General features: G+C 44.0%; 4 protein-coding genes across 6 annotated transcripts; 3 read left to right on the top strand and 1 right to left on the bottom strand.

Moving 5' to 3' along the window:
• Positions 1-497: 497 nt before the first annotated feature.
• Positions 498-4,513, bottom strand: c11h1orf43 (chromosome 11 C1orf43 homolog). Of its 2 annotated transcripts, none has more exons than XM_012818024.3 (7): positions 4,047-4,513; positions 3,625-3,726; positions 3,347-3,461; positions 3,049-3,102; positions 2,695-2,861; positions 2,314-2,372; positions 498-1,912 (listed from the first exon to the last, which is right to left on the bottom strand). In XM_012818024.3, exons 1-7 carry the CDS (start codon positions 4,110-4,112, stop codon positions 1,705-1,707), a joined length of 771 nt encoding a protein of 256 aa, XP_012673478.1. In that variant the 5' UTR covers positions 4,113-4,513; the 3' UTR covers positions 498-1,704. The 2 variants fall into 2 exon arrangements, with proteins under 2 accessions (XP_012673478.1, XP_012673479.1); XM_012818025.3 differs by having other exon boundaries at positions 3,353-3,461; positions 4,047-4,510.
• On the top strand, positions 3,407-16,491 carry si:dkey-92i15.4. Of its 2 annotated transcripts, none has more exons than XM_042709051.1 (7): positions 3,407-3,516; positions 10,098-13,838; positions 14,204-14,405; positions 14,848-14,946; positions 15,052-15,298; positions 15,766-15,882; positions 16,111-16,491. In XM_042709051.1, the coding sequence occupies exons 2-7, from the start codon at positions 10,921-10,923 to the stop codon at positions 16,266-16,268; spliced, it is 3,741 nt and encodes a 1,246-aa protein (XP_042564985.1). In that variant the 5' UTR covers positions 3,407-3,516; positions 10,098-10,920; the 3' UTR covers positions 16,269-16,491. The 2 variants fall into 2 exon arrangements, with proteins under 2 accessions (XP_042564985.1, XP_012673425.2); XM_012817971.3 differs by lacking the exon at positions 3,407-3,516 and adding an exon at positions 5,226-5,710.
• A 1,354-nt stretch (positions 16,492-17,845) lies between these two features.
• Positions 17,846-27,422, top strand: aqp10a (aquaporin 10a). The gene is made up of 6 exons (XM_042709049.1): positions 17,846-17,947; positions 19,602-19,728; positions 20,206-20,343; positions 20,811-20,929; positions 26,495-26,712; positions 27,008-27,422. The coding sequence occupies exons 1-6, from the start codon at positions 17,861-17,863 to the stop codon at positions 27,234-27,236; spliced, it is 918 nt and encodes a 305-aa protein (XP_042564983.1). The 5' UTR covers positions 17,846-17,860; the 3' UTR covers positions 27,237-27,422.
• LOC105891794 (aquaporin-10) lies at positions 23,892-26,547 on the top strand. The gene is made up of 5 exons (XM_042709050.1): positions 23,892-24,082; positions 24,572-24,698; positions 25,037-25,174; positions 25,386-25,500; positions 25,923-26,547. The coding sequence occupies exons 1-5, from the start codon at positions 23,996-23,998 to the stop codon at positions 25,924-25,926; spliced, it is 471 nt and encodes a 156-aa protein (XP_042564984.1). The 5' UTR covers positions 23,892-23,995; the 3' UTR covers positions 25,927-26,547.
• Positions 27,423-27,443: the final 21 nt, after the last annotated feature.

Below are 27,443 nucleotides of genomic sequence, written 5' to 3'. Positions count from 1 at the left end.
AAGAACAGATTTAGCACTTTAGCTAGAAAATCGCGTCAATAAAAGACTAAAGCTATGTGTCAAAGACTTTCAAATCCTAACTATATTTTCCATTCTTCATTTACCCTGCCTTACTTTACTTCACAGCATACAAACATGCACTTTGTCTTCATTCTAAGCAGCAGTTCAGGGATAAGTGTACTGTTCCTGTATCTGGCGAGTGAGTAGTTTTTCTGTAGTCTGGCAAGATTTAGTGATGGCGAGTTCCTATTATTAGCCAAGAGACAAAGCGCCATCTAGTGGCCAATTAATGAAACTGACTATGTGTGTCTATTTGGCAGTATTGGGCAACAGTCAAGAGTACATCATTATTTTATCATAGAAGCCCTTGTCATGAAACCACAGGCCCAAAACAGGAGTGGACAAGAGATTACTGAGAGAGACAGGTTGTATTTAGATTTAGGCCCGCGTTTAAGTGTGTGCATGAAATAGTGACTAGTGTGAGACCAAGAGGCAGATTTAGCTTGATGCTGAGAATTTTATGGTCCGGTCTCAAGGGCTCACAAACTCATGAGACAGTGACATCATTACATTCAGGTACAGACTACAGTGCACTGCAAGTTGATCACATGTACACAATAATTCATGAATTTACAAGTGTAACATACTACTGTGCGTATTGAAAGAAACGCACACGCACACATACATGTACACACACACACACACACACACATAATTTCCTTAAAATGTTAAACATTCACCTATAAATTAACAAGCAGAAATACAGTAAATGGAATAAAAGTGCACTTATAATCACAGTAGAGTAATGCACAGTTTAGCTGTTCAGAAATTAAGTTATTAAGATGCTTTTAAATCACTTCTATGGTGAGTGCTGCTGCAGACCGCAGAGGCTCATGGGAACTGGAGTCTTCATATCAGGGGATGGCACAAACACAGGTAGTGTACATTTCCCACAAGGCATGGTCTCAGCTCTGTAAAATAGGTTGGGCTACACCTGTAATGGTATTTCAGTAACAGTGTGTGTATTTTCTGAATATAACTCCAATGCCGATCAGAGCCCTGGCCATTAGAAGCATGGACATGAAAACGCTGACAGACCCAAATTATAGCCTCAGTGAATGGAGGCAGGCTTCACCATAACTTGTAGTAAACTTACTAAGCCCATTTGAAACAATACCAACATATATCTATGAATGAGCAGGCCACGCAGGGCTGGCCTGAAGTTATCCATTCTCCCCTAGCTGATCCAATATGGGTAGGAGAAAGCCATGAAGCCTAACAGAATTTAACAGCTTCCTAAAATCTCTAGATATGACATGGTTTTGGAAGGACACGGGATGGTGGGACATAGTTTTGATCTCGCTTAGCGATTCTGCAGTGCGATTGAAAGAGACGTCTTTCACCATGGCAGTCAGGATCTGTACGTCTCGTTTCAGGGAATGTTTCACGGCTAAACAGCTAAAAACGGATAGAAACATTTCTCTCGCGCGTCTTTCCTTGGAAGCAGATGCCACAACACTCCGATACACACTGTAACTGCCTGTGGCTGCTTCGGCAACCATGTGTATGGTCTTGCACTAACAGTCCTTCCCAATCTATAAAGTGTAAAAGCTCTCGTCATTCATTCATTCCAGTGATTCCCCAGTTGGCTTCCCAAGTTCTCTCCTTACACCTTTCACTCTCTCTCTCTCTCTCTGATGAGTTTTAAAGAGTGCTTTCCAGTGTGTTGTAGTTGTCCTTGAAGTTCTTGAGCTCCAGGAAGTGTTTGGGCCTCTTGCTGCGCTGGCCCGAGGAGGGTAGGTAGGTGACCTGGATGGTGGAGGCGGAGGACTGGCTGGGGGAGCTGGTCAGATCCTTGGCAGCAGACTGGTGCTGCTGGTTAAGACTGGCCGAGCTGGAGTGGGTCTTTACACTGGAGAGGGAGACAGAAGACATGACGTTAGGATGGTGCTGATATAAGGATCTACATAGGAAGAACTGATACGTAAAAAAGTGGAAAAATATGTGTGTTTGTAAATGTTTTCAACTGACTGAGGGAGATTGTAGTAGAGAGCACTTTCTGGATTTCAAACATCCATTTGAGTTTTAATGATAAATTCAGGATTGATATCAGAGCAGGTGGATGAGAATTGTAAAAGTGAGAGATTGTGAAGACAGAGTAACAGAAATGGACAGTCAGAGATAGAGATGGAGAAAGAGAGAAAAACAGAGAGACCAAGTAAGAGAGAGTGTGAGAGAGAGAGAGAGAGAGAGACAGATGCAAAGGGAGAAGAGCTAAGAGTCTGGAGGTGAGTGGAATCCTGTGGTACTCACACAGTGGCCAGTTCATTCAAAGCATCCTGATACTTCAGAAATTCAGCTTCTCCAAAGGCCTGTGCAAAACCACACCAGTCACACACACTATTTCAAATGGATTCTGGAATAGATGGATTAACAATCTACAGCTTCCCCCTATATTTAGAGTAAGCCCAACGGGCTGCCGAACACAGGACAAGCTGCTAAGGAATAAATACCAATACTCAAAGTTCAACAAGTAATCAACAAATATTGATCTTGACATATTGATTAGCATCTACAGCTTCCCCCTAAATTTTAGAGTAAGCCCAATGGGTTGCCAAACACAGGACAAGCTGCTAAGGAATAAATACCCATACTCAAAGTCCAACAAGTAATCAACAAACATATTGATCTAACCCCTGTTCCGTGTCTGGCGCTGTCGTAGCCCTCCACCAGTCTGTCGATGAGGCCGCTGCGAGGGGTCTTAAACAGAGAGTGGGAGTTTCTCAGTTCCATCAGCCAGTTCCGGTACCGCTGGCCCGTCAAAGCGCTGGAACTGTGACCCAGCTCATGGAAAGGCAAATCTGAACACAAACAGGTGAGACCACACACACACACACACACACACACACACACACACACACACACACACACACACACACACACACAGGTGCATTAATGGGAAGGGAAAAACAATCAGTGCATTGTGACTCGCACAAGATTATAGAACAACATGTGTGAAGTAAGAAATATTGCTCTCGAGTCTCTCACCTGTGTCTCTGATGGCGTCTAATGCTTTCATTCGATAGAGGTAGTTATAGCATCCTGAAAAATCAAATGGTATGTGTTTTGGTGACTTTCTCAGCTTTTCCTGGAGTGTATGGAAGTGCACTGTGTCTTGTCACTAGTATTAATAAACCATAAATGGCCTAGATCAGATAATTTAAGCATTTGAGATTATAATTCACATTTGGACTCTAAGGAAATTCAATTACGGAGGGCCAAGCATAAACGAATGCCCCAAATAGCCTTTGTTTCAACTTAGTAGATTTGTATTATAAACCATTACCATTACCATTCTGACCCCGATATGTGAGGCGGTCATCTTCTACTGCCAGGAGGCGCGGCTCGTAGCGGATGTTGTTCACCTTGGACAGACGTGAGTCTATCTCCTCCCTCAAGTCCTGAATTTAGATCAAAAAAGGCTTTAGCCCTACTCAGAGAACAGTTGGAGTAAAGGTGAGTTCAAACCGCTTAGTTACCCACCGAGAAATCGCTGTTAGTTTATCAAGTTTTAAATGTCACTAGCCATTAAGCATGAGGTAAAGGCTTTAACTTGTAGGCTACCTTTGGAGCGTTGTGACCCAATGGTACGTGTGGTCCTCGGCGAGACTTCATCGCAAACCGCATAATCTGTCTTTTCACGAAAATGAACAGCAACACAAACACCTAAAACAAAGGGAAAGTCAGGATTGATGGATATATAATGTCTCAATTCAAATCCAATCACAATTCAAATGACCGTCAATAGCCTATTAGTGCCACACTTTTCACCTGTTGTGAAACCAGTTTGTTCAGCTAAGGAAATGTATAAGTCTGGTTTAAGCCTTTTAACATTAGCTGAAACCTCTCTTCCTTTGCACTTTTACAGGCACTTGACTATAATGTCACGCTAAATGTCAAATTAGTTTGATAGGAACGTCATGTTAATACAAAAATACTTAGCAATAACAATAAAACAAATCATCTGTATTTTGAACAGCCCTTACCAGACTACCGTAGGCCATCACAAGCACTACGTTGACTCCTGAGAGAGGCGAGTCCGAAGAAGACATGATGAAATGCGTCGATTACAACTCTTAAAGTTATGTCTTCTTCAGCAACTCGTATGAAAAATAAAGCGTAATCCAAGTTGGACCATTATTTGTTTATTTTGAAATACTGTCCATACATTTCACATTTCCTGTTTTGAATGTTTTCCTGTCCCTGATCACCTGACTTCTTCGCCGGGGACGCTTGCAAGTAAGGTATTGGGATATTTAATTGTGAAATATCGCCATCTACTGTCATGGAAGAAGCTCTGCACTGATCTTGATTTGCATTTCCCAGTGGTGTACCCCGTCTCGCTCAGCTGCGTTTGAGTTGTCTTCGGCTGCAAATGTTTGGTTTTTTAAAGATTAGATTAGATTCCACTTTATTGTCATTGCATAGAGTACAAGTACTGAGACAACGAATTGCAGTTTAGCATCTAATCAGAAGTGCAAAAAAAGCAGAAAAGTGCAGAGTATGTATAAATGTATGGTGGTAATATATAAATAAATAAGATTAAAAAAAACGTGTCATGTAAGGTGATCTATGTGTGAATATCTGGACTGGAGAAGACATCTACAACTCTTTAGTTGTGGCCTTTATTTGTGGTTATGTGATTCCAAGTGTTCAATATGGGATAGATCGATTAAGAAACATTTTTTAAAGTCATAATCAGTCAACTCAAGGGAGAAAAATATCTCTTCTGCAGGTTAAGTAATTGCTTTTCTAGAGTAAAGAATGTTACCCAATGTTATTTGTGTTTCAAATCTACCCCTCTTTCTATCTTGTTTTTTTTTGCTGTGTTTTGTTTTAAAGCCACAAATCAGTTTCCTTTCCACTAGATTGCATCAGATGGCAGAAGTGCAGAAGTGGTTACATGATGCAATCAGACAAAACCACTTTGTTTGTCATAGAGTGCTTTTGGGTTCTGCAGGTGACTCAACAATCAATTAAATGTAATCCCAAGGCCCAGGGTTTCATTAACCAAACCTCTCTTACTCAGTACACCCTCTTGCATCATTTTTAACCCATGCCGTGTGTGTGTGTGTCTGTGTCTGTGTCTGTGTGTGTGTGTGTGTGTGTGTGTGTGTGTGTGTGTGTGTGTGTGTGTGTGTGTGTCTATGTACTATGTACTCAGTGTGTTGTGCATTTGTCACATGTCCCATCACAGATTAGTGTGTCTGACGGGGGGAGGCGAATATAGCCTGTGACAGTTAGCATGTTGATGCTGATGAGAATAAGGATCGCCTTTGTGCTCGGTGATCTGTATCTGTCAAACTGCTCTAAATGGCTGTGTTGTTGGCCTTCCCACATGAAGTGCATATTAAAGCTCCTTCTCTGTCTCCTTCTCCTTTTCAGTCTGTTTTTTTCCCCTCTCTCTCACTCTCTGCAGTCTGCTTCTCTCTGTCCTTGCCATGAGGGTGTCGTGCCCTTGCATTTCCTCTCTGTTGTGATTGGTTCTACTGTTCCTTGTATCTGACACTCTGCGGGCGCCAGCTTGGTGCAAAAACTCATACAGGATGTGGTGAAGTTTCTGAGACTGTTGCTCTCTTCTTCTGTTAAACGTCTTCCTTTGAGCTGAGAAACCGAGGGAGAAAGCACAGAAGACATTCGATGCAAACAGGTAAACGACTTCCAACGATTCTATTTTTTTCGTTTCAGAATAGACTTGGTTAGACAGCATTCTTCCTGAGAGATAAGTGGATTCAGCAAGCAAACAATATAAATGATGCATATAATTAATTGATAATCAGTTAGTGATCCCACCTCTCCATTCAAAGGGATGTATCTTTTAACTTCAAATGCCAGTTCTCCTATGCTTGGGCGAATCAGTGGTTTAAATAAAAATACTGTAATGACATTGGCTGGAGTCTGTACTGATTTGTCATTCAGTAGAAAGTGCCATGGTTGTTTTTGCCAGAAGGCAGAGTAGAGTGTGGCCTCCAGAAGCTTTCCCCTCCATTTTTAGTCTGACTGAAGTATACAGTCACTGTTCTCTTAGAATAGCAATTGATGACATTAACATGTTCTTCAAATAACTTGCCTTAGCCAGGGATGATCCATGGTACCATCACGCTGCAGTTGATTCACAGTAGTCTAACGGTATATGAATGCCCCTACTCAGTATCTCAGATGTATTCATTTATTGAACCGTTTGTTAGTTTCAGTGATCGTGTCGACAGGTGTACGTGACTGTACTTTATGACAGTACAGTCAGTTGAAAAGGGGACGGTTGAGGTCACAGGGAGTTGACCAAGTGGTTTCACAAAAAGTTTCCATTCATGGGGCTGCAGAAATCACATTTCAAAATGCCATGCAGTTCCGTTCAAACAAACTCTTCAGAGCACTTGAAGCATTTAACCACGAATGCCACACATTCGTCTGTTCACTCACAGACTCTGGCTCACCAGCAGACAGAGTGTATGCAAGGCACCAACCAGTCCCCCAGACAGTATAGTATTTTGTTTTGTTTTTGTCAATTCAAAGACCGCATTTGTCAGAGTTTTATAATTGATCGGCCTATTACCTTGGAAAGCTCTCTTTCTGTGTTGGTAGAGAAGCGTGAGCACTGTGGGTATGCTTCTTCTTGCCTTGTGGCAAGCTTAAGCACTGTAACCTAACCTAGATGAGAGGTTTTACAGGTGGAAGTCAGGTAGGTAATTGGTAACAATAGATAACTAGTTTGTTTGAGTCGTTTTCGACAGACTAAAAGGATGTGGAACCTCTGTGCCCCTCCCATTTTTTAACCACTATCACCCCCCTCCCCATCTCCTCCCTCCCTCTCTTTCTCATACTGTCTCTCTGTCATTCTTCTCGGAGGCCTTATAGGCTGTAACGATGTCATAGCAACAATAGGTGCAGAGGCCCATGGGTATTAGTCTCTGTAGGCCTCTGTGTGTGCAATGCATGTGTTTATGCATTTGTCTTTGTGTGTGTGTGTGTGTGTGTGTGTGTTGGATAGGGGTGGTGGGGTTATATATATATATATATATATATATATATATATATATATATATATGTATATATATATGTGTGTGTGTGTTGGATGGGGGGGGGTGGAGTTGTGTGTGTATGTGTGTGTGTGTGTGTGTGTGTGTGTGAATGCCTGAGCAATCCGTGAACACACACCGTGTGCCTGTCTCTGTTCCTACACGCATGCATGTGTGTGTTCTCGTGTGCCCATTCCCATGTTCACATGCATTAGCATAATTGCATTAGCCACGGCTGTGCACCTACAGCCTCCATGTTCATGTCAGATGCCAGAATGAATGACACATGGTGTATGTGTGCCTCTTTTGTGCGTCCGGCAATGCTTCATGCTTTTGGCCTGGGTATGACTCACACTACACACCAATGAAACGTGCCCCAGGTGCTTGTACAGTATGTATGTCTGTTTGAACACAGAGAGTTCTTTGTCACCTTACACCATCCATGCCATGTCAACGCCATCAACACTAGGAATGCTGTCCTGTCTGAGTGTGACAGAAAGAGAGAGAGAGAGAATGAGAGAGAGAATGAGAAAGAAAGGAGTGGGAGGAGGAAGAAAGAGGAGGAGGAGGAGGAGGAGGCAGAAAAGAACAGAAGGAGCAACAATAGGAAGGGGGCAGGAAAGGTGGCAAACCAGTCAGACAAGTCTGAAGAACTATAGATTCATCAGGCAAAAATGACAGAGTGCTAAGAGAGAAAGAGAAAGACAGAGAGAGAGAGAGAGAGAGAGAGAGAGAGAGAGAGAGAGAGAGAGAGAGAGAGAGAGAGAGAGTAAGAGAGAGATTGGATGAAGAGATCCTCTTTACTCACAAATCCAACAGGTGTTGTGCAGTAAGCCAGGTCGCAGTCTAGTTTGCCTACAGGTGAGAGAGAGAGCTTCTCAGCCCTTACGGAAGCAGTAAGGGACCATGTGTGAGTGTGATCGTTGGAGCCAGGCGAACAGGTGCTTCTGTAAGCCGACACGATTCTTCCATTCAGCTGAAGCAGCAGAGGTAGGGTCACACAGGCTCATGCTTTATGTCTTTATCTCTGCTCTATCTCTGTCACCCTCTCATCTGTGCTCCACGTCTTGTGTTTTCTATAGGTACATCTGTACATCTGTATGCTTCCAGTAAGCTGTGTTCATTTCACAAGGCTGATTTAAGAAAGATATAGGTTTATGTTAAATCTTTATCTCTCTCTTTCTTTCTTTCTTTCTTTCTTTCTTTTTTTTCTCTTTCTGTCTCTCTCTAACTCTTTCTTTCTCTCTCCTCTTTCCCCACATGCATGTTCTGTTTACCTGTCTTGTTTAATTAGCTCTCCCCTCCCTCCTTACCCACTCCATCCCCTCAGCTGCTGCTTCAACCTATAGAACACAGAAACAAAAACACAGAAACAAAATTCTCAGGTCAGAACTCAAGATCCCTGCATTTGGCCCCTCGTGTTACAGGGTTACAAACTACCGCAGATGTATGTGTGGTGACTGACCTGATGCCTGTGTTTGATCATTGAGTTTGTATTTAAGGCGGGTCAGAAACAGCTGAAGTTTGGCGTTAAGGTTCTAGTGTTATCAGGCTGTTGATTGTTCTCATTCAGGTGTGGTTCAGTAGCCCTCCAATCCAGCTTCTACAGTGTATGTAAATCTGTGCCACGGTGTCTACCGCAGCCACTTCTAATCAGATCGCGGTCAAACTGTGTTTTAACGCCTCCTTTGGCCCTGCTTTGAGTTCTTCTGTGTAAGAGGGTTTTGAGTGTACGGAGAGTCTGATTGTGTTGGCACCATTGGGCAAGGAAATGTGTATGTCCTTGTCCCACATGTGATATTTTGGTTATTTGGCTGCTTTGTTTGTGTGTTTGACAGTGTGTTTGTGTCTCTGTGTGCTATGACTTTGACAGTGTAACCAATTGTGCCCCTGTCAGGATTGCTGTTTTTCCTGTTATCGGTTTGCTAATCAGGTTTTGTGTGTGTGTGTGTGTGTGTGTGTGTGTGTGTGTGTGTGTGTGTGTATGTATGACAGAGTACCAAAAGCATGTGTAAACAGACAGACAAGACAGAAACAGAGAGAGAGAGACATACCTTCATGTCATAAAACTCTCAGCAAGTGTTTCTGACCACAATGAGAGCATTGTGCTGTAATGTGAAGCGTTATGAAGGCTCGAGGGTTAAAAATGACAAGTTACATGCAACTCCATTCAGTGTGATTGATGTAGGAGCTAATTAGATGAAACACTGGAAATCTTGTCAACCAGATGAAAAACTATTAGTAATCAAACACAAATACTTATGAACTGAATTAGCTTACATTTGGTCAATCTGTGATATATTTATGAAATGCATTGATAAAGCTTATGCTATTTGATCAGGAACATACAACTGACAAATTCATTTGAAGAACATGGGTCTCTCCAGGATCTTGTGAGGGTTTGTTGTAATTGTTTTGGCCAAAGGTAATGGAATTTTGTGGTTAAAATTGTGATGGTTTTAGTTAGATAAAATAAATCGCAAATAATGCACAAATTCCACAAATACGCACGTTTTGGTGAAAATAGTGCGGCAATAAGAGAACTGCAACCAGCAATTGCAGTTGTGGGAAATCCTTGAATCTGCATGTGACTTGTGATAACAAAAGTTTGCAAAATCCTGAAAGGACTGAAAAAAAACAGTAACTGATTCCTGCTGCAAAACCCTCATTACCACAACAAATATGACACTTTGACTTAATACACTTTTCTCTGAGTTTTACCATTCACTCTCACACACTCTCATTTCCACTTCTTCCCCTCTTTCTCTCTCTCTCTCTCATTCGTTTTTCCTCTTCTTTTCTCCATCATCCTCTCAGATGACTATAATCAGACTGCTTTGCCCTTTAAAATATCCCGCTCTTTAAATGCACCATAATTAAGTTTGGCCTTCCCCAGCAGTGGTTGCCTGTGTCCTGACCTGGATACGATTACCAAAGCATTCCAGGGAATTAGATCAGGATTCGAAGGAGGGACAATTTAAGGAAAATAAACTCTATCCTTGTCTTTCTTCCTGCTCGCAGGCATTTCAAGAAAACAAAAGCTGATGGGGGGGGAAAAAACGGCACCATGAACGACAACAGACTGCAAAGATGACCACCGCAACCCATTGAAACTGAGCCCAGAGACTTGTGGGGGAAGAAAAGGAGCACATCGGCGGGGCTGGAGACAAGCGAGAAAACAAAAAAGAAAACAAACGCACCATGCACACTGAAGTGTAAATGGACTGTCAAACCTCAAGGACCAAACGGATGTAAACACATATGTGCCTCTCCGTCTCAGCATCAGTGGATGTTTGGACTCAAAAGGAAATGATGACAGGGACAGCATATTTTCTGAGTGTGCCTTGGTTTCTACCAGACCATCACAACACTTTTTCCTCTACAAATGTCAACATGCTGACAGAACTCACCTGTGTCCAAGCCTTCTTGTCATCGTAAAACACCTGTGGATTGCAACACACATGGCCCGTCCACATTCTCTGGAGTAACTGCATAACTTCAAGTTGTTTCTATTTTTCTTCTTGGACTGTTCTCATATAATTATGTTAAGACTTTGTTTTTGTTTGACACTGAATGGTATGTTTTTTCTTACATTTTTGAAACTCTTTTTGAAACCACACTGGCTAAATCCTTCCATGAGCTGACCAAACCTAATGGAGGGCTATATGAAATGGAGAACCAACTATATAGCAAAGCCACTGGACTTTTCGAGAAAGGGGGGGTTACCAAGACAACAATGTTCCAATTCCAGGGACTAATCGCTTTTGTCTGAATGTTTATATTATAATTCCGCCACAATCAGCCATCCAAGTCTCCGAATTTACTGAAGGACTCTCCTCTTAGCATGAGTGTGCCAATGAGATCAGCGGTTGTAGATTTGAACACACTACCTCAGTCATCCAGCTCACGGAGCGGTGCTCACACAGATGAGTCACCATCTGACAGCGCAGTGCCTCGGTCTGCAAGCCGCCCTGCGCAGGGTTCAGCCGCAGCACGCTTCACTGTGCGCTCTGCCAACAGTGTACCAAACCTGGGGGTGAGGATCAATCTGAGGAGCCTGCAAGGCGTCTTCAAAGAGGCTGGTGGGGCAGAAGCAGAGGAGGTCGGCCAAATGGCCAAAGGAAGCTCCACCAGCCACCAGCAGAGCACTCCCAGAGAGGCTCACACGGACATGGACTCAAAGGAAAGAGGCAGAGCTCTGAGTTGTGTCAAATTTACACCTGACACCAAGGTGGCCACTGACTGGGGGACCCGGGGTGGCGGCACTGCTAGTGATGTGACACCCAGGTGCAGTGCTGATGCAGATGATCCAGGAAAGGCCAGCAGCCAAATAGGAAGTGCAAGAGGAAGGAATGAGTGGAGAACAGTTAACATGCAAAGCAGAAGCAAGAGCCTGGACTGGAGGGGTGGAGTCGAGGGCAGAAGCACAACGGGGACACAACACTTCACCACAATTGGAGCCTCAGCCAGACGTGCAGAGAGTTTGGAGAGGAAAGAGGTCAGTAACCTTGATAGGAGAGGATTATACAAGGACTGTGACGGAGTTAGCCGTATATCCTCACGAATACAGGCATACAATGCCGTGAAAGGGAATGAAAAGCCTATATCCTCATTGAAAGAGGAAGAAACGGCGACCTCATCACTGAGGTTGAACCGAGTGATCCGTACTCTGGATCGGGCAGGAGGGGATCGGTCTTTGCCATTAAGACTTAGACATCAAGATACCCAGAGGTCACCTGTGGAGGGGGGTAACCCATGGAGGCAGCCCTGTCAGGAGGAGTCAGGCCTGGATGGAGACAAACAGAAGATTGGGTCATGGCTGAGAGATCTCGGAGTTACTGGATCAAAACCCAATGAAGTCACTGGAAACCAAACCATCTCGAATCGAATTGAGAAGCTTTATAGAATAGGTGGATGTGATGATACAAAAGCCAAGCGCCATTCTGCTCCAGTTGGTGACTGGCTTGATGGCTTGCCTTCAGATTTCAGCCAAAGAAAGTTGAACGCAGATATTGGCTGCCCACCCTGTACACCTCATGGCCAATGGCAACCGATGTCTTGTAATGTGCAGCGGGCAGGAACCTTCCCCAGGAGATTTAATTGTGGTGACAACAATTCATTGAATGATACTCCACGCCCCTCACAAATCTCTAGGAGGGACACCTTACCCAGTCTGAGCACCACCGTGACACCAGTATCCTCCCGATATAGGGCAGGATCAGTCGAGAGGACCAAGTCTTTAGAGAGAGGCAGGAGCGGGCTCTCTGCCACCGCCCAGCTAAAACATCTGAGAGAAACAGAGACACCATTGCAAGTGGTTAGTAAGGAGATAGTCTTGTCAAGTCTGAAAGGTGCCGGTGTTGTCAAGGAAAGGAGTTTAAAAAAAGAAGAGTTGAGAGTGACTATGGATAAAGACGTCACTGGTGGGAAAGCCAAAGAGAGTGTGACTGGTAACAGAGGACATGAGAGCCAATGCAACATTGTGAAATCTGATGCCACAGACAAACTCAGCAGGACAAAAGATTCTCACGAGCCACTGGCTATGGCTAATAAAACACCTGAGTCAAAGCTCGGGAAGATTCCAGAGAAGCAGCATTCCTCAGATAAAGGTTTCATCACGCCGATGAAAGCCCAGGCCTCCCCAGTGAAAGGGTCAAAGAGTGGAACAGAAGATGAGGATGTATTTGACACTGGCGTCAGTGCAGCGAAGGGCCCGATCAGAAGGCAGGAAACCGTAAAGGGTAAATTTAGTACCCCTTCTTTGGACTCGGTACGGAAAACTATCCATAAATTTGAGGCATTGGCCCAGCAAAGCCAAACTGCCCAGTTCCTGAAGTCCAGAAGAGCTTTTTCGGTTCCGGATCATCCAATGGACAGGGGAGGATTGAAGAAAAGTGAATCTTCTCATGCCTTGGGAGGGAGAACACAAGAGGGGAATTCTAGGAGTTTGAGGGGGAACCCACAGGACAAAGCTTGGCCAATAAGATCAGTCTCTGTGGATGAGGTTGCACTGAGGCAAGATCACTTTGAGAAGTCTGAAATGGGTCTAAAGGTCGAAACCACAAAACCATCCTCACAAGTAACAGACCCCAAATCACATGTTTATAAGAAGAGGAAAGACATGGATGAGCCAGATTTCCCTACAACTTCTGTCCATGCTGTCATAAACACAGTTGCAATCCAGGACAGTGTTAAAAGCAACAGTAAACCAGAGCACAATCTCTCTTCCCATCACCAAAACAACTGGAATAACAACTCCAACGGGAGAGCCATGTTTGTCACACTAAATGACCCCGCCATCCTCGGTGGTGTCTCTGAAGTTTCAGATGTCTCAGAAGGAGACGCAGATAGGACACCCACCAACTCTCCCGACAGGCTCCCCTTGTTTCCCAGTTTTAATGGGCATTTGCCGACCCCATCCAAGGCACACGTCTCCTCAGACGACATCCACCATCCACCTGGTCCCGACTCTGAACCACCCACCCCCACTAACAGCTTCCAATCCACCCAGGACCCGCTGTTCAATCATGGTTCTGCAGGTCCCGCTGATTGCCCTCCCCTTGATAGACTGACTCTGCTTGATAAAGCAGAGGACTCTGGGCCCTTCGGTGTGTGTGTGGCCAGGTGGAGCTCTGATGAGGAAGATGACGAGGAGAACGATGACACACAGAGAGATGACGACTCGGACTCCGACTCGGGTGAATCTTCTGTGACCGTCACCAGTCACATGAGCCTATCAGATCGGAAAAGTTTCTCAGTCAGGTGGGTGACAAGTCACTGACAAAACTGGAAATGGTTAGAGTCTATTTTATTATAATATATCTACACATAGATTTATATTGTACAATACAACGTAATACTATATTATGATTCTTGACGCTTATTAAATGTATCTGTAAATGTAAATGTAATTCCGCAACTAAATCATCGGTCATTACAATTCTGTTAATTATTGCAATTAAGCTTCTTTCTAATTACCTCACCCATACTCAGGCATTATTTGTACTTCCATTTTATCTCTCTCTCCTTCTCTGTTTTCCCTTGGTCATGTCCCGTATCTCTCCATCTGGCTGGTTCTGTATTATCTCTTTCTCTCTTACCAAAATACCATCCTTCCTAACCTGTAGTCTGTCAGAGCTGTGTAGTTTTGGAGGAGTGGACTACTCCCCCCCCGATGACAGTGAAGAGGAGCTTGATGACTGGCCCTCCGGCCGCTCGGCCTCCCTGAGCTCAGACATCTCTGTCATGTCCTGTGTGACACTCTTGGGCACAGAGGAGCTCGACAACCTCCTGCAGGACGTACGAAGCCTGGGGGACGACACCTTACAGGTAAAACCCTACAGTGACCCGTGACTCTTTACCGTGACATTGGACCAACTTTAACCTCTGTGTCAAGCCTGCATGTTGATGCTGGTGCATACACAAATCATTTATGAGTAATTTATAGAGCCTTATTTAAGCTTTTAGTAGTGTAAAGAAGTGTAGTGTAGTGATTCCTGTAGTTTGTATCCATTGCCCTCTGGAACAAACAAATGCTGGTTGTTTGTAGTTTTACCTGGCAAGCTAACCTGTAAGGAAGAGTTACCCCAGTGGTTAAACGTTGGTTTTCAGTTTACAATCAATAATGCCTTGTGATTAATTCCTTAGTTCTGTGTATTACAATCCCATGGATTCCCTTCTTGTTGATCACAGTAGTTTGGTGTAAATTCCTATACTATACCATTAGCTACTTTCAGCTAACATTTTTCCTCTGTATATTTCTGTTTTCTAGAACTATGATGATGTCCAGGTGGTGGTCCTGCATAAGGACGTAGGCATTGGTCTGGGCTTCACTGTAGCAGGGGGAATTGACCAAAACAAGCCAGTCACAGTATGTGCTTGTTTTTCCTTTTTTTTTTTCACCACAATGCTGAATAAGACCGGTAGCATTCTGATCCCTGATGAAATGTCTTTCACACACTCTCACTCCTCTCAGGTGCACAAGGTGATCTCACACGGTGTGGCAGATCAGGAGGGCTCCATCCAGGGAGGTGACCTTGTGCTGTCAATCAATGGCACTACGCTGCAGAACTCCGCCCACTGGGAGGCCCTGCGCACGCTGCGGAAGGCCAGGGGGCGGGACATGGTTGTGGTGGTGCTGCAGAGAGGCGGAGTGAGCGGTTCACGTCAGAAACGGACCAATCGTGGACAAGAACCTCCAAGCACAGCCCAAGGAGAGACAGGTGAGGGTAGAACTAGAGGAGGTGGGGAAGAACTAGAGGAGGTGGGGAAGAACTAGAGGAGGTGGGGAAGAACTAGAGGAGGTGGGGAATAACTAGAGGAGGTGGGGAAGAACTAGAGGAGGTGGGGAAGAACTAAAGCTGATAGCCAGCCAGTATCCAGTGGGTGGGTGCAGTGGCAAGGATAAAACCAAAGGAGTGCAGGTGAGAGGACAGTCTGACAGAAAGATGGATGTTTCTCATTTATTTTTGTTTATTCAGATCACCTACCTCTGAGGTTAGCATTATTTTTTACAACGTCAGTCATTGAGTTGTAAATGGTTTAAATATGTGTTTAGGTTGAGAGAGGCATTCACAGTATACATGTGTACACAGTATATATGTGTCACAGTATTTATTGTGTAATAATTGTGTAATGATTTCGCTATCTTCCTGTGTGTGTGTGTGTGTGTGTGTGTGTGAGAGATTAGGTCGGCAACTGCATGTGACACTGAAGAAGCGAAGCTCTGATCTTGGCTTCAGTCTAGAGGGAGGGGTGGGCTCCAGTCTTGGGGACCGTCCCCTCGCTGTCCAAAAGCTTTTCCAAGGTGAGGAGACCACACACACACACACACACACACACACACACACACACACACACACAAACAGACAAACAGCCCGAACAGACATACAAACAGCCTGAACACAAGTAATATGAATGTGCAGGAAGTGCATCCTATGCAGACTAAGCAGGAAGTGCATCCGGGTTCCAATTCTGTGGATATGAATCAACAATCCGGATTTTCTCTCTCTCTCTCTTTCTCTCTCCCTCTCAGGTGGACCTGTAGGAGATGTTTGTCCCGGTGATGAGCTACTTGAGGTCGAGGGCCGGAGTATGACAGGCCTCATGCGTCTGGAAGCCTGGCAGCTCATCAAGAAGCTTCCCATTGGCCCCGTGAAGGTGTTGCTACGCCGACCGCACAAACCGCACTGACAAACTCACTGCCAACAGACATCCCGTCATTGCCCATGCTGCCATAGCAACTATTTAAAGAGTATTCTAGAGCACTGGAGGGCTTCTCTAAGTGTCTGGTAAGCAGACAGTAGAGAGGCATGTTTTTCAATCATGGCATTCCTTTTATGAAAATGCACAATTTTTATATCATTGCATCCATCATTGTAAAGCAATTAACTGTCCTTATGAAGTTATATTTTTGTGTCTCTTTTAATAAAATATATATAACTTTGTTTTTTAAAAAACATTGCTCTCTCCGTTTTTTGTCAATCACATGTGAATTACTAGGGACATCTTGAATGGAGGTTGTCAAATCAGTTACTCCACTAGACAGAATTAGAATTTGTGCCACAGATTCCATGTGAGTAATTACTGTAAATAAAGTGGTCACCTGTCACTCCTCTTTCTGCCTTTGAGCAGGAGCAAAAAAAAGACCAAGATGTTCACTCCTCTTTGAATGTTGCTAATATAATATATGCCGTGGGTATAAAAACTTGAAAACTGAAGAAGAAAAAAACACTGTTGACCTGCAACATTAAACCCATAATAATATATCTAGAATCACTTTCTGTCTGTCTCTCACTTGGCTGCGCTGAAAAAGCTTCTAATTTGCAGTAATCTGCTATTCCTCAGTCATCCACAAGAGGGCGAGGTAGCATCACGCTGACGTGATTGTTCTATATGCACAACAGAACCTCATTCACAAGTTATTTGTGACCACACACATAGGTAAACCACTGCACGTGTACTGCATAGACATGAAAGCATACATAAACTGGTAAACCAGTGCTGAGTGACTTAGAGCAGCAGAGTTTTAGGAATCATTTACAGTGAGGTGAGGCGGTGTTCTTATCATACAGGTCCTTATCATCACCCTCAGTCCCAGCAAGACATACTTTCATATATCTCACACTGTTTGGGAAACTGCATACAGAAATGTTGTTTGTTTGTTTAATTTACTTTACTTGAAACCTTACTTGAAAGTAAGTCAAAGCATTTTCACTGCAAAGCTGTTATTTCTGTTTGCATTTATGATCTCATTTGTCCAATGATTCATCTCAAAGACACTTTGTCGTTGTGGTGGACAGTGCACACTGACAATAAGTCTTCGTCTGTCTCAGACTGAAGTCGTTTTTTAACTTCCCTCCCTGTGTGTTGAAAAAGATGATCTTGTTTTAAAAAAATGCAATTAAATATGTTACTTCACACTCTTATAACACACATACACCACCCATGACGTAAGAGGTATTTATTATCATTTTAATAATCTTGTTAGTCATTGACCTTTGTAATAGTGACCCCCCCCCCCCCCCGGCGTGATTTACAGCAGGTCAGCTTGAGCCTCACTGTAAGCGTCTGACGAGCACTTTTTTTTTGGCAGACCAAAGTCGACTGGATAAGATGGTGAAGTGGTGGTGTTTCAGGGTGATCTCAGGTGTGTGAAGTGGTGGTGTTTCAGGGTGATCTCAGGTGTGTGAACTGGTGTGTGATCCTGATACAGAGTAGGGTGACACTGACTGCAGATGAGCACAGGTCAAGGTACTAGCTATCGTCAAGGAGAAGCCGGCAGAATGAAGCAGGTGAGAAAGGCGCTAACTGTGAAGAATGAGCTGGTCAGACAGTGCATGGGGGAGCTCCTTGGCACCTTTGTTTTATTGGTGAGTATCTGACATCAACTTCATTTTTGCTTACACCTTGCCTTAACATCAGCAACTACATTGTCCTCACTGGTGGCATAACAAAACTCTATGCATTGATTTGTTGCTCTCCGAGTGTGACAAATTCTTAGCTGGTTCTTTGTAGAGATCATGTGCACATCTGGACCCCATGCTTTATTATTGTACCTCAGCACGAGATACCATCTGTCACACAGCTAGATTTATTTTGGACACACGCAGGCATACAGCTGTCTAACTAACCGCGCGATATCCAGCAGATACCCAGCTGTACAACCTGAATTCAAAGCGATTGAACAAGGGGAGAACTAAAACTCAAAACTAAAACTTCAAATCTTTTCATTCATGGCATGCATTGTTTATTGTCTCTCATAGTCCCCCCAACCCCCCTCTTGGGTTTTTGTTTACAGAACTGAGCTCATGTAGACGACTCTCCTATGATACTAGACACTAGTACTAGACCCAAATGCACTGCACTGTTTCCTCTGGGGCATGGTCTGATAGCCAGACGAGTTCCCCCTGAATGGTGACCTCTGGGGATTTAGGGGGGATCGGATCTGACCAGAAGGTGGCAGGTTTTGTGCAAGTGGAGGTGCAACCCGATGACTGGCCGGATGACTAGCCGCAGTGTGGGGGGTCGAATGGGGGTTAGCAGGCTGAGGGCTAGCTGACTTGGACACTGGCTGGAGGCGAAACAGGCGCAGCTTAAATACCTGGGGTGTCAGAAGCTGGATGAGGCAGGAGGCTGCGGCTGCTGACTGGGGGCCATGCGGCAGGACTGGAAGCGTGATAGAGGAAGATGAAGGTGAAGCAGGAGTAAGCGACTTGGAGCCCACAGGGTGGGGGAAAAGCTTCCGCCTGAAGAGGGCCATCTCCTGAGCAAACTTGGAGTCTCACTTCCAAACGGTGGCAAGCAAACTCAAAACACACCTCTTGTTTCTTGTCAAAAACACACCTCTGCACAGACCAGAATCTAACCAAGAAAACCAATTGACTGGGCCCATTGCTGGCTCTGTCACTCTCACAAACTCCGCAGTGGCACCGGACCCAAATGCACGACATGATATCAGAAATGACAACAAATGGGGATTTTTTTTACTACGAGGCAGGTACAAACAGGAATAAATGTTGCAGTGACAACATGAAACCATCACAGAGCAAATACCTGAAGAAGCACAAGGGCTTAGATACACAGGGTTACTAAACCGGGGAAACAGATGGTTGGACAAAAACAACGAGGGGCAGATGAACACTAATTAAATTAGTGTGCATGCATTGTTTATGATGATGATGTCCTGACTCTGGACTGTTCAAACGTCTGCATGCGTATAAGCTTCATGAATATAATGCAATATCCTGTTTCACTGTATTCACTATCTTTATGACTTTATTATCCTCTCGTTGTCAATGTGACATGAGTGTGCCCATGCTTATTGAGTGTGGTATCTAATATAGATACCATATCTAGATCTTAATTCTCAAATTGCTCAACACCGTAATGTAACTGTTTGTGTGTGTGACTAAATGATAATAATACTCTTCTCCATATTTCATAAAAAAAATCTCTTGAGAATCCTTTTTTTTTCTGAGACCCACCTCTTCACCCACTCGCTGTCCTCTTCCCCCTCTGCTACAGCTGTTTGGCTGCGCGGCAGCTGCCCAGGTGAAGACCAGCCGCGAGACCAAGGGTCAGTTCCTTTCCGCCAACATGGCCTTCTCCGTGGGGGTGATGGCTGCCATGTACATCTGCAAGGGGGTCTCAGGTATGGCAGCAACACCCATTTGGCAACCCTTTGTGACTGAAGGGGCTCAGGACACAGAGCAGATGGTTTCAGAGCTGCAAACGGCCTGACTCATGTCCAGCTCCTCCTGGCTGCATGTTGGAGTGTCTTTGACACTAAATTCTCAAACGCCTCTAAGAAATAGCACCTGACATGGCAGCCTCCATTGTCTGCAACAGGCATAGTGTCTGAAGAACAGTTGAAAAAAGTCCAACAAAAATATAATCTATCTCCATCCCACATGGCAACTGTACATAAGCCTCTGTTTCTCACACTCTGCTTTCATGGATTCACACGATTAGGATAATCCTCAGTGGTATTAGTGTGTCTATTGCTTTTCATGAATTCACACGATTAGGATAATCCTCAGTGGTATTCGTGTGTGTCTTTTGCTTGTTTGAGTATTTTAGACATGTTAATGTTCCTCAGTCTTATTTGTTATTGTTTGGTGCGTGACAGGAGCTCATCTGAACCCTGCTGTGTCTCTGAGTTTCTGTGTGCTGGGCCAGATGTCCTGGAAGAAGCTTGTGCCATACTCTCTCTCCCAGCTCCTGGGGGCCTACCTGGCCTCCGGGCTCGTCTTCTGCGTCTACTATGGTACGCTTCACGACGCCGCGGACGTGCATTTCATTCACATGTGGATACTTTCACTGTCGATATGTACAGATCTACATTAGAGGCTGAATATTTGTGACACGACTTCATGACACCGTGGACATGATTAATCATTTGGTATTCATTTCCAAAAATGTGGCTGTGAAAAGTTGTGATTGAGGTAAAGACACTGCTACAGTGAGACGCAGAGCTGGGGAGAGAATAATCCTGTAGGTAGCATTAAAGTCTATTTCATTCACATGTGGATACTTTCACTGTCGATTTATATACAGATCTACATTAGAGGCTGAATATTTGTGACACATCTGTATGTGCAATTGCAATGATTTTTAAAAATTGTATTCACACATCTGTGTCAGAGACTGGGTATTTGTTCACCGAGATCCAAAAGTGAATAATCTGTAATCTGTCTTCTTGGTCTCATTGTCTCTCGGCCTTTTCTGTGACAGATGCCATAATGGAGTTTAGTGGAGGTGTTCTGACGGTGACTGGGCCCAATGAGACAGCCTCCATTTTTGCCACTTACCCCAGTGAATATGTTTCCCTGACAAGCAGCTTCCTTGACCAGGTATCAGACAGCCACCCTGAGCCAGTTCACATCTGTTTAGTAAAACACCTCTTGATCAGTGCAGCCAGCAGAAACTGACCCTATTCAATGCTTCCAATGTTTCCTTTCACTTTAACTCCTAAACGTATGCTATTGTACAATTGAAGCAAAGAGATTGCTGCTTATTGCCACAGACTCATTCAAAGTGAGAAAGTGAAGATGCTGTGTTTCACATAGAAGAACTTTGGATTTGATGTTGCAGTCATTTCTACTGCCTTACAACTCTCTCTCGCTGTGTGTGTGTGTGTGTCTCTCTCTCTCTCTCTCTCTCTCTCTCTCTCTCTCTCTGTCTCTCTCTCTCTCTCTCTCTCTCTCTCTGTGTATATGTGTCTTTCTCTCTCTCTCTCTCTGTCTGTCTCTGTGTGTGTGTGTGTGTGTGTGTGTGTGTGTGTGTCTCTCTCTCACTCTCTCTCTCTCTCTCTGTCCCCGTAGATTGTTGGGACAGCGATGCTGATGATGTGCATCCTGCCTCTGGGTGATGAGCACAACACTCCCGCCCCTCCCGGTCTCATCCCGCCCATAGTGGGAGCGATCGTCTTGGGGATCAGCACGGGGATGTCCTCCAACTGTGGAGGGGCCATCAACCCCGCCCGTGACCTGGGCCCCCGCCTCTTCACCCTGACCGCTGGCTGGGGCACTGAGGTGTTCAGGTGAGCCTAGTAGCTTGCTGAGGTTAAAACCTTTACATTCACGGTCTGAATGTGCTGTGCTGTGCTGTGTGTGTGAGGTTAGTTACGGCAGTTATTTACCATCAAAGTCTTTAACTGAAGGATCTCTTCTAAGCCAGGAACCAGGTGGAACCAGGTGGAACCAGGTGAAACTAGGTGTTTTGAGACTTAAGCACCAGCTTGCAGAGGTTAACCTTTACACAGTGGTGTAGTCCAGGGTATACGCAGGTATACGGAGTATACCCACTTATTTTTCAGTCAGCATTGCGTATACCCACTTCTCAAAACAGAGCGTTTATCCTGTGCTGTATGGGCTGCTTAAAAGAATTGCAAAATTAAGAGTATACCCACTTCTCCAGGGACCACTACACCACTGCCTTTACATTCACGGTCTGAATGTGCTGTGCTGTGCTGTGCTGTGCTGTGTGTTTGAGGTTAGTTACGGCAGTTAGTTACCATCGAAGTTTTTAACTGGAAGGATCTCTTCTAAGCGTTTCAGAAGAAACTGTGTTGCTGGAACCAGGTGTTTTGAGACTTAAGCACCAGCTTCTAGGCTAAAAATTGCTCAAGATTGCATTCCACGTTTGTCTACATCCCAAGCGTCTTTCCTAGCCTTTCACTCCCGGTTGCATTGTAAAATTGTTGCCCTATTCATTTTACTACTTTACTATATTTAATATTATATATTTTATTATACTATAAAATAACTAACGCTACTCTTGCTTTTTTTCTGACTCTTTGTGACACAGTATGCCATTTCTGTCGCCAGTCTCCTCAGACACATGAAAAATGTTATTTCACTCCTTTAGCAAACAATCACTTCAGCCAGTTACTTCCAGTCATTAGAGTACTTAGAGGTAGATTAGAGGTTAATGCATACAGATAAATATGTATTCACTGATTTATATGTATTCTAGAGTTTTGAATTGATATTACTTCTAAGATTTCATTAATAACTCCACACACACAATCACAAAACATAGATACTTATACTGATGTCCATATACCCAGACATGTACCCACACATACATACTCCCTCAGGGCTAAAGTCAGTCTGATGTCCATATACCCAGACATGTAGATGTAGAGGTAGATGTAGACCCACACATACATACTCCCTCAGAGCTAAAGTCAGTCTGATGTCCATTACTACTGTCTCCACAGCTGTTATGGCTACTGGTTCTGGGTACCTCTGGTTGCCCCCATGATTGGAGGAGTGATTGGGACCATGGTTTACCAAGTCTTCATCCAGTGGCACCTGCCCGACTCAGAGGCCATGGAGGCCACAGATGAGCTGGTGGTCACTGACCTGAAAGATCCCTCCACGAAAACCTCTGAATCGACAATCATTAAAGGAACGAACCTATAGCCGCTTTCGGCCCACTGGGCCAAGGCTAGCCCTTGAAAGCTGCCTCACCATCCTTCCACATCTGGACGAACCAAGAATTCCTTGATATCATCCAGGAGAGTTCGGAAACTTCTACAGATCAGTACACGGGAGAATCGTGTATACTCTGGGAAAGAACTTATGAAAGAGGATCGCGTTCGCACTGAGCAGATACTAACATGCATTTATACATTCAGCTTGTTTTTGCTTGAACTCTGACCTGTTATTTTTCTATTCTATGTTTACTTGCTGGGAATCATATTGCAAGAATGATCTACCTTGGTTTACCATAAAAGGGACAATATAAAGATGTACTATGGCATACACAGGAAGTGATGTAACAAAGCTTTATTTGTTCGTTTGTAAGCATTGTATAACCTTTTTTTGCCCGTAAGTGCTATTTTTTTTATACTCTGTGTAATAGACGCAAGTCCAATATAAAGTCTGTGGACGGGTGGATCACTCCCAGTTCATTTACAATGAATTAAGAGGTATAATTAAATCAACTATCAGTTTATCATTACTTTGTTTGTGTACTATGTGTACCATGTACCTGATATGACCTCTGTAGAAAAGATTTTTACATCCCTATCAATGACCTACAAATATTTAAGTCACCTTTCTTACAAAGGTAGTAGAAATTTGAAAGGGGACCTCTTCAACTTGATCTGGAATTACCTTGCCTTTACAAGCCTCCTCCATGTTTCATGTTTATCTATAACATTGAACAGGACAGACTTGAATGGGTCAGTCTGTCCTCTTCAGACCAAGGACAAGAAAGCAAAGGAAATAGTTTGGATGAAAATGTTTTTCTTGGGTATGATACATGTAGCATTATTTGGAGTGTGTTATAAAAAGTGTCAATGAGGAGAGCTACACAAGCATTATGACATCTCAGCCTGCCAGACAGCCACAGAAACACTCCATACGCTCGTTTGAGTTCTTGAGTCGGTTTTATAGCTTGATCGTAAAATGGAAAGAGCACGAGGACTATGCATCAACATGAAACCTCTATTAAGGGAATGCCTTGCTGAATTTCTTGGAGTATACATCATGATTGTGAGTATACACACAGACACAGACGTGTGCATATACATAAAATTGTGTACCTGCGTTGAAACATGAACAAGCAGAAGATGTCTCTTGATAGAAAATGTGCATGCATAGCATTAGTTTCATATACTGCAGTGTGTTAGCAGTAAAGGGACTGTCTAAGTTAATTTAACTTGAAATAATAAAAAAAGCTCAAACACTAGCACATATACGGCAATACTTTTATCAACAGCTACAAGTCATCATTATACGCAACAAGTTTCATGTGGTTTTCATGACTGTTTTGAGCATTACAAGATTAAAAGATGCAGAAGAGTAAAGAAGTAGTCTTTAAGACAAAGCAACATAGACACAAGGTACAATGCAAGCAATAGCTAAACCAAGGAAAAACATTGAAAGTAAGATCCCTAAAATACCATGAAACATGTTTTGGTTTCTATGAAAACCGATCACTTTCATGGTTTTGTGTGTATTAATCCATGCCCAAACCTGCAGCTAATGGGTGTGGGATCCATGGCTCAGATGATCACCAGTAAAGGCACTAAAGGGGACTACTTCTCCAGCACAATTGCCTTTGCTCTGGCTACTACATTTGCCATGTACATCTGCGGAGGGGTGTCAGGTACAGTGTGACAGGTTTTAATGGCACATTTGTTTATTTAGTAGTAGAGTTTTATATTATGAGTTGTGTTAATGTAGTTTTTCAACAATTTCTTGATAAATACACTCCCATTTCAATGATCACCTTCTCATTGAAATTTCAGATCAATTCAATAGACTTTATTCCAATTCTGAGTATATGCTAAATGAGATTATAAGTGTTAACCATAACGTATTCCCTGTTTAATGAAAGTGTGTGTGTGTGTGTGTGTGTGTGTGCGCACGCGTGTGTATGTGTGTGTGTGTGTGTGTGTGTGTGTGTGTGTGTGTGTGTGTGTGTGTGTGTGTGCCTTTATTTAGGTGCTCAACTGAACCCAGCTGTGTCCTTCGGCATGTGTGTGATGGGAAAGCATCAGTGGAGGAAACTGCCATTCTACACCCTCTTCCAGATGCTGGGCTCTTTCTGTGGAGCTGCTACTGTCTATGCCCTGTATTATGGTGAGAGAGCTGCTACTGTCTATGCCCTGTATTATGGTGAGAGAGCTGCTCCTGTGATGATGATCATGACAATGATAATGATGATGATGGTGGTGGTGGTGATGATGATGACGATGATGATGATGAAGATGAGGGGATGATGGTGGGGGTGATCATGATGATAAAAAGGATGAGGAGGATGGTATGGTTATAAGATCCCTTGTCTTCTCAGATGCCATTATGAACTTGACCCAGGGGAAATTCACAGTCACTGGACCAAACGCCACCGCACACATCTTCTCCACCTATCCGGTTACCTCAGCATCTGGAATGGCTTTGTGGATCAGGTGGATTCCTAACTTGCACTTCTACTAGTACTTAACTTGCACTTACAGCAGTTACATTCCTGCACTTTTTTTCTATTTCTTATGTAAAATAGTATTTATTGTTACACTAGGTCTCTAGTGCTTGTAGCTTGACTGTTCTCTCCCTTGTACGTCGCTTTGGACAAAAGCGTCTGCTAAATGACAAAATGTAAATGTAAATGTAGGTGAAAGAAAAATAATATTCAGCAATAACTTCGCCTCATTTCTTCCCATCAATCTTAATGACTTATTTTGGATACTGCTCACACAGCATTACTCAGACTTTGACTGAGTTTCATTTTTCGTCATCTTTTCTCCATCTTTCTCTCCTCTCTCCTTCATGCCCTCTCTCCATGCCCTCTCTGTTTCCTTCACCACCCACTCTTCTGCTCTCTGTCTCTCAGGTGATAGGTACGGCTGTGCTGATAGTGTGCTCTCTGTCTCTCAGGTGATAGGTACGGCTGTGCTGATAGTGTGCTCTCTGTCTCTCAGGTGATAGGTACGGCTGTGCTGATAGTGTGCTCTCTGTCTCTCAGGTGATAGGTACGGCTGTGTTGATAGTGTGCTCTCTGTCTCTCAGGTGATAGGTACGGCTGTGCTGATAGTGTGCTCTCTGTCTCTCAGGTGATAGGTACGGCTGTGCTGATAGTGTGCTCTCTGGCTCTCAGGTGATAGGTACGGCTGTGCTGATAGTGTGCTCTCTGTCTCTCAGGTGATAGGTACGGCTGTGCTGATAGTGTGCTCTCTGTCTCTCAGGTGATAGGTATGGCTGTGCTGATAGTGTGCTCTCTGTCTCTCAGGTGATAGGTACGGCTGTGCTGATAGTGTGCTCTCTGTCTCTCAGGTGATAGGTACGGCTGTGCTGATAGTGTGCTCTCTGTCTCTCAGGTGATAGGTACGGCTGTGCTGATAGTGTGCTCTCTGTCTCTCAGGTGATAGGTACGGCTGTGCTGATAGTGTGCTCTCTGTCTCTCAGGTGATAGGTACGGCTGTGCTGATAGTGTGCTCGCTGGCTCTTGGGGACCGGAGGAACAGTGCAGCCCCTACTGAGCTGGAGCCACTGATGGTGGGGCTAGTCATCTGGGTCATTGGACTCTCCATGGGATCCAACTGCGGATACCCCCTGAACCCAGCCCGAGACCTGGGCCCAAGGGTCTTCACCTATCTGGCTGGCTGGGGAAGTGAGGTATTTAGGTAAGAGACATAAAAACTTACACACACTCACACACACACACTCACACACACACACACACGCACACACACACACACACACACACACACACACACACACACACACATACACACACACACACACACACACACATGCACACTCACACACACTCTCACACACACACAATCACACACACACACACACACACACACACTCACACACATAGACTGTGTGTTAGGCTGATGTTTCACTTTTAATTGGCAAGTTTTGTAACATGTTATCAATATCATCACCAGCACCATCTTTTTTTTCATTTAGTGCTGGCAATGGTTGGTTTTGGGTTCCTCTTGTGGCACCGTTTGTTGGTGCTCTCGTTGGTGCAGCCTTGTACTACTTCTTCATTGAGATCCATCATCCGCCACTGGAAGAATCAGCAAATGGAGATGCCCTCTGTATTGGCAATAAGATACTGAAGCTGGAAGTGCCTGACCAGGACATCAATGCGCTTAAGTCCTTCAAAAAGGATGAGAATTTGGACAATGTGTGAAAATAATTAAAAAAACTCAGTTTCTCCTTGTACAGAATCCCCCTTGTAGTGGTGTTATTTTTAATTTTGAAAGGTAGACGTGTTAAACAGATTTTTGAATTTCACTTTCACCTTGTACAGAGTGTCATTGTAATGGTGTTATTTTTGTTTTAAGTGTGTTTTATATTAAATTTAGTACTGATCCAACTTTCAATGTGTATGTGGCCG

This window comes from Clupea harengus, chromosome 11, assembly GCF_900700415.2.
Source record: "Clupea harengus chromosome 11, Ch_v2.0.2, whole genome shotgun sequence".
Lineage (NCBI taxonomy): Eukaryota > Metazoa > Chordata > Actinopteri > Clupeiformes > Clupeidae > Clupea > Clupea harengus.
Note: the sequence above shows the minus strand (reverse complement) of the source record. Positions and strands in the feature narration are given on the sequence as shown.

Excerpts from the sequence above, each read along its gene's own strand:
- c11h1orf43 (XM_012818024.3), bottom strand. The coding sequence starts at position 4,112 with ATGTCTTCTTCGGACTCGCCTCTCTCAGGAGTCAACGTAGTGCTTGTG. Across the intron at positions 3,462-3,624 it reads TGGGTCACAACGCTCCAAAG|GACTTGAGGGAGGAGATAGA; the intron begins GTAGCCTACAAG and ends ATCTAAATTCAG. Across the intron at positions 2,373-2,694 it reads GCGCCAGACACGGAACAGGG|GCCTTTGGAGAAGCTGAATT; the intron begins GTTAGATCAATA and ends GGTTTTGCACAG.
- aqp10a (XM_042709049.1), top strand. The coding sequence starts at position 17,861 with ATGAAGCAGGTGAGAAAGGCGCTAACTGTGAAGAATGAGCTGGTCAGA. Across the intron at positions 17,948-19,601 it reads TTGGCACCTTTGTTTTATTG|CTGTTTGGCTGCGCGGCAGC; the intron begins GTGAGTATCTGA and ends CCTCTGCTACAG. Across the intron at positions 26,713-27,007 it reads TGGGGAAGTGAGGTATTTAG|TGCTGGCAATGGTTGGTTTT; the intron begins GTAAGAGACATA and ends TTTTTCATTTAG.
- si:dkey-92i15.4 (XM_042709051.1), top strand. The coding sequence starts at position 10,921 with ATGAGTGTGCCAATGAGATCAGCGGTTGTAGATTTGAACACACTACCT. Across the intron at positions 13,839-14,203 it reads CGGAAAAGTTTCTCAGTCAG|TCTGTCAGAGCTGTGTAGTT; the intron begins GTGGGTGACAAG and ends CCTAACCTGTAG. Across the intron at positions 14,947-15,051 it reads ACCAAAACAAGCCAGTCACA|GTGCACAAGGTGATCTCACA; the intron begins GTATGTGCTTGT and ends CACTCCTCTCAG.
- LOC105891794 (XM_042709050.1), top strand. The coding sequence starts at position 23,996 with ATGGAAAGAGCACGAGGACTATGCATCAACATGAAACCTCTATTAAGG. Across the intron at positions 24,083-24,571 it reads TTGGAGTATACATCATGATT|CTAATGGGTGTGGGATCCAT; the intron begins GTGAGTATACAC and ends CCAAACCTGCAG. Across the intron at positions 25,175-25,385 it reads TGTCTATGCCCTGTATTATG|ATGCCATTATGAACTTGACC; the intron begins GTGAGAGAGCTG and ends TTGTCTTCTCAG.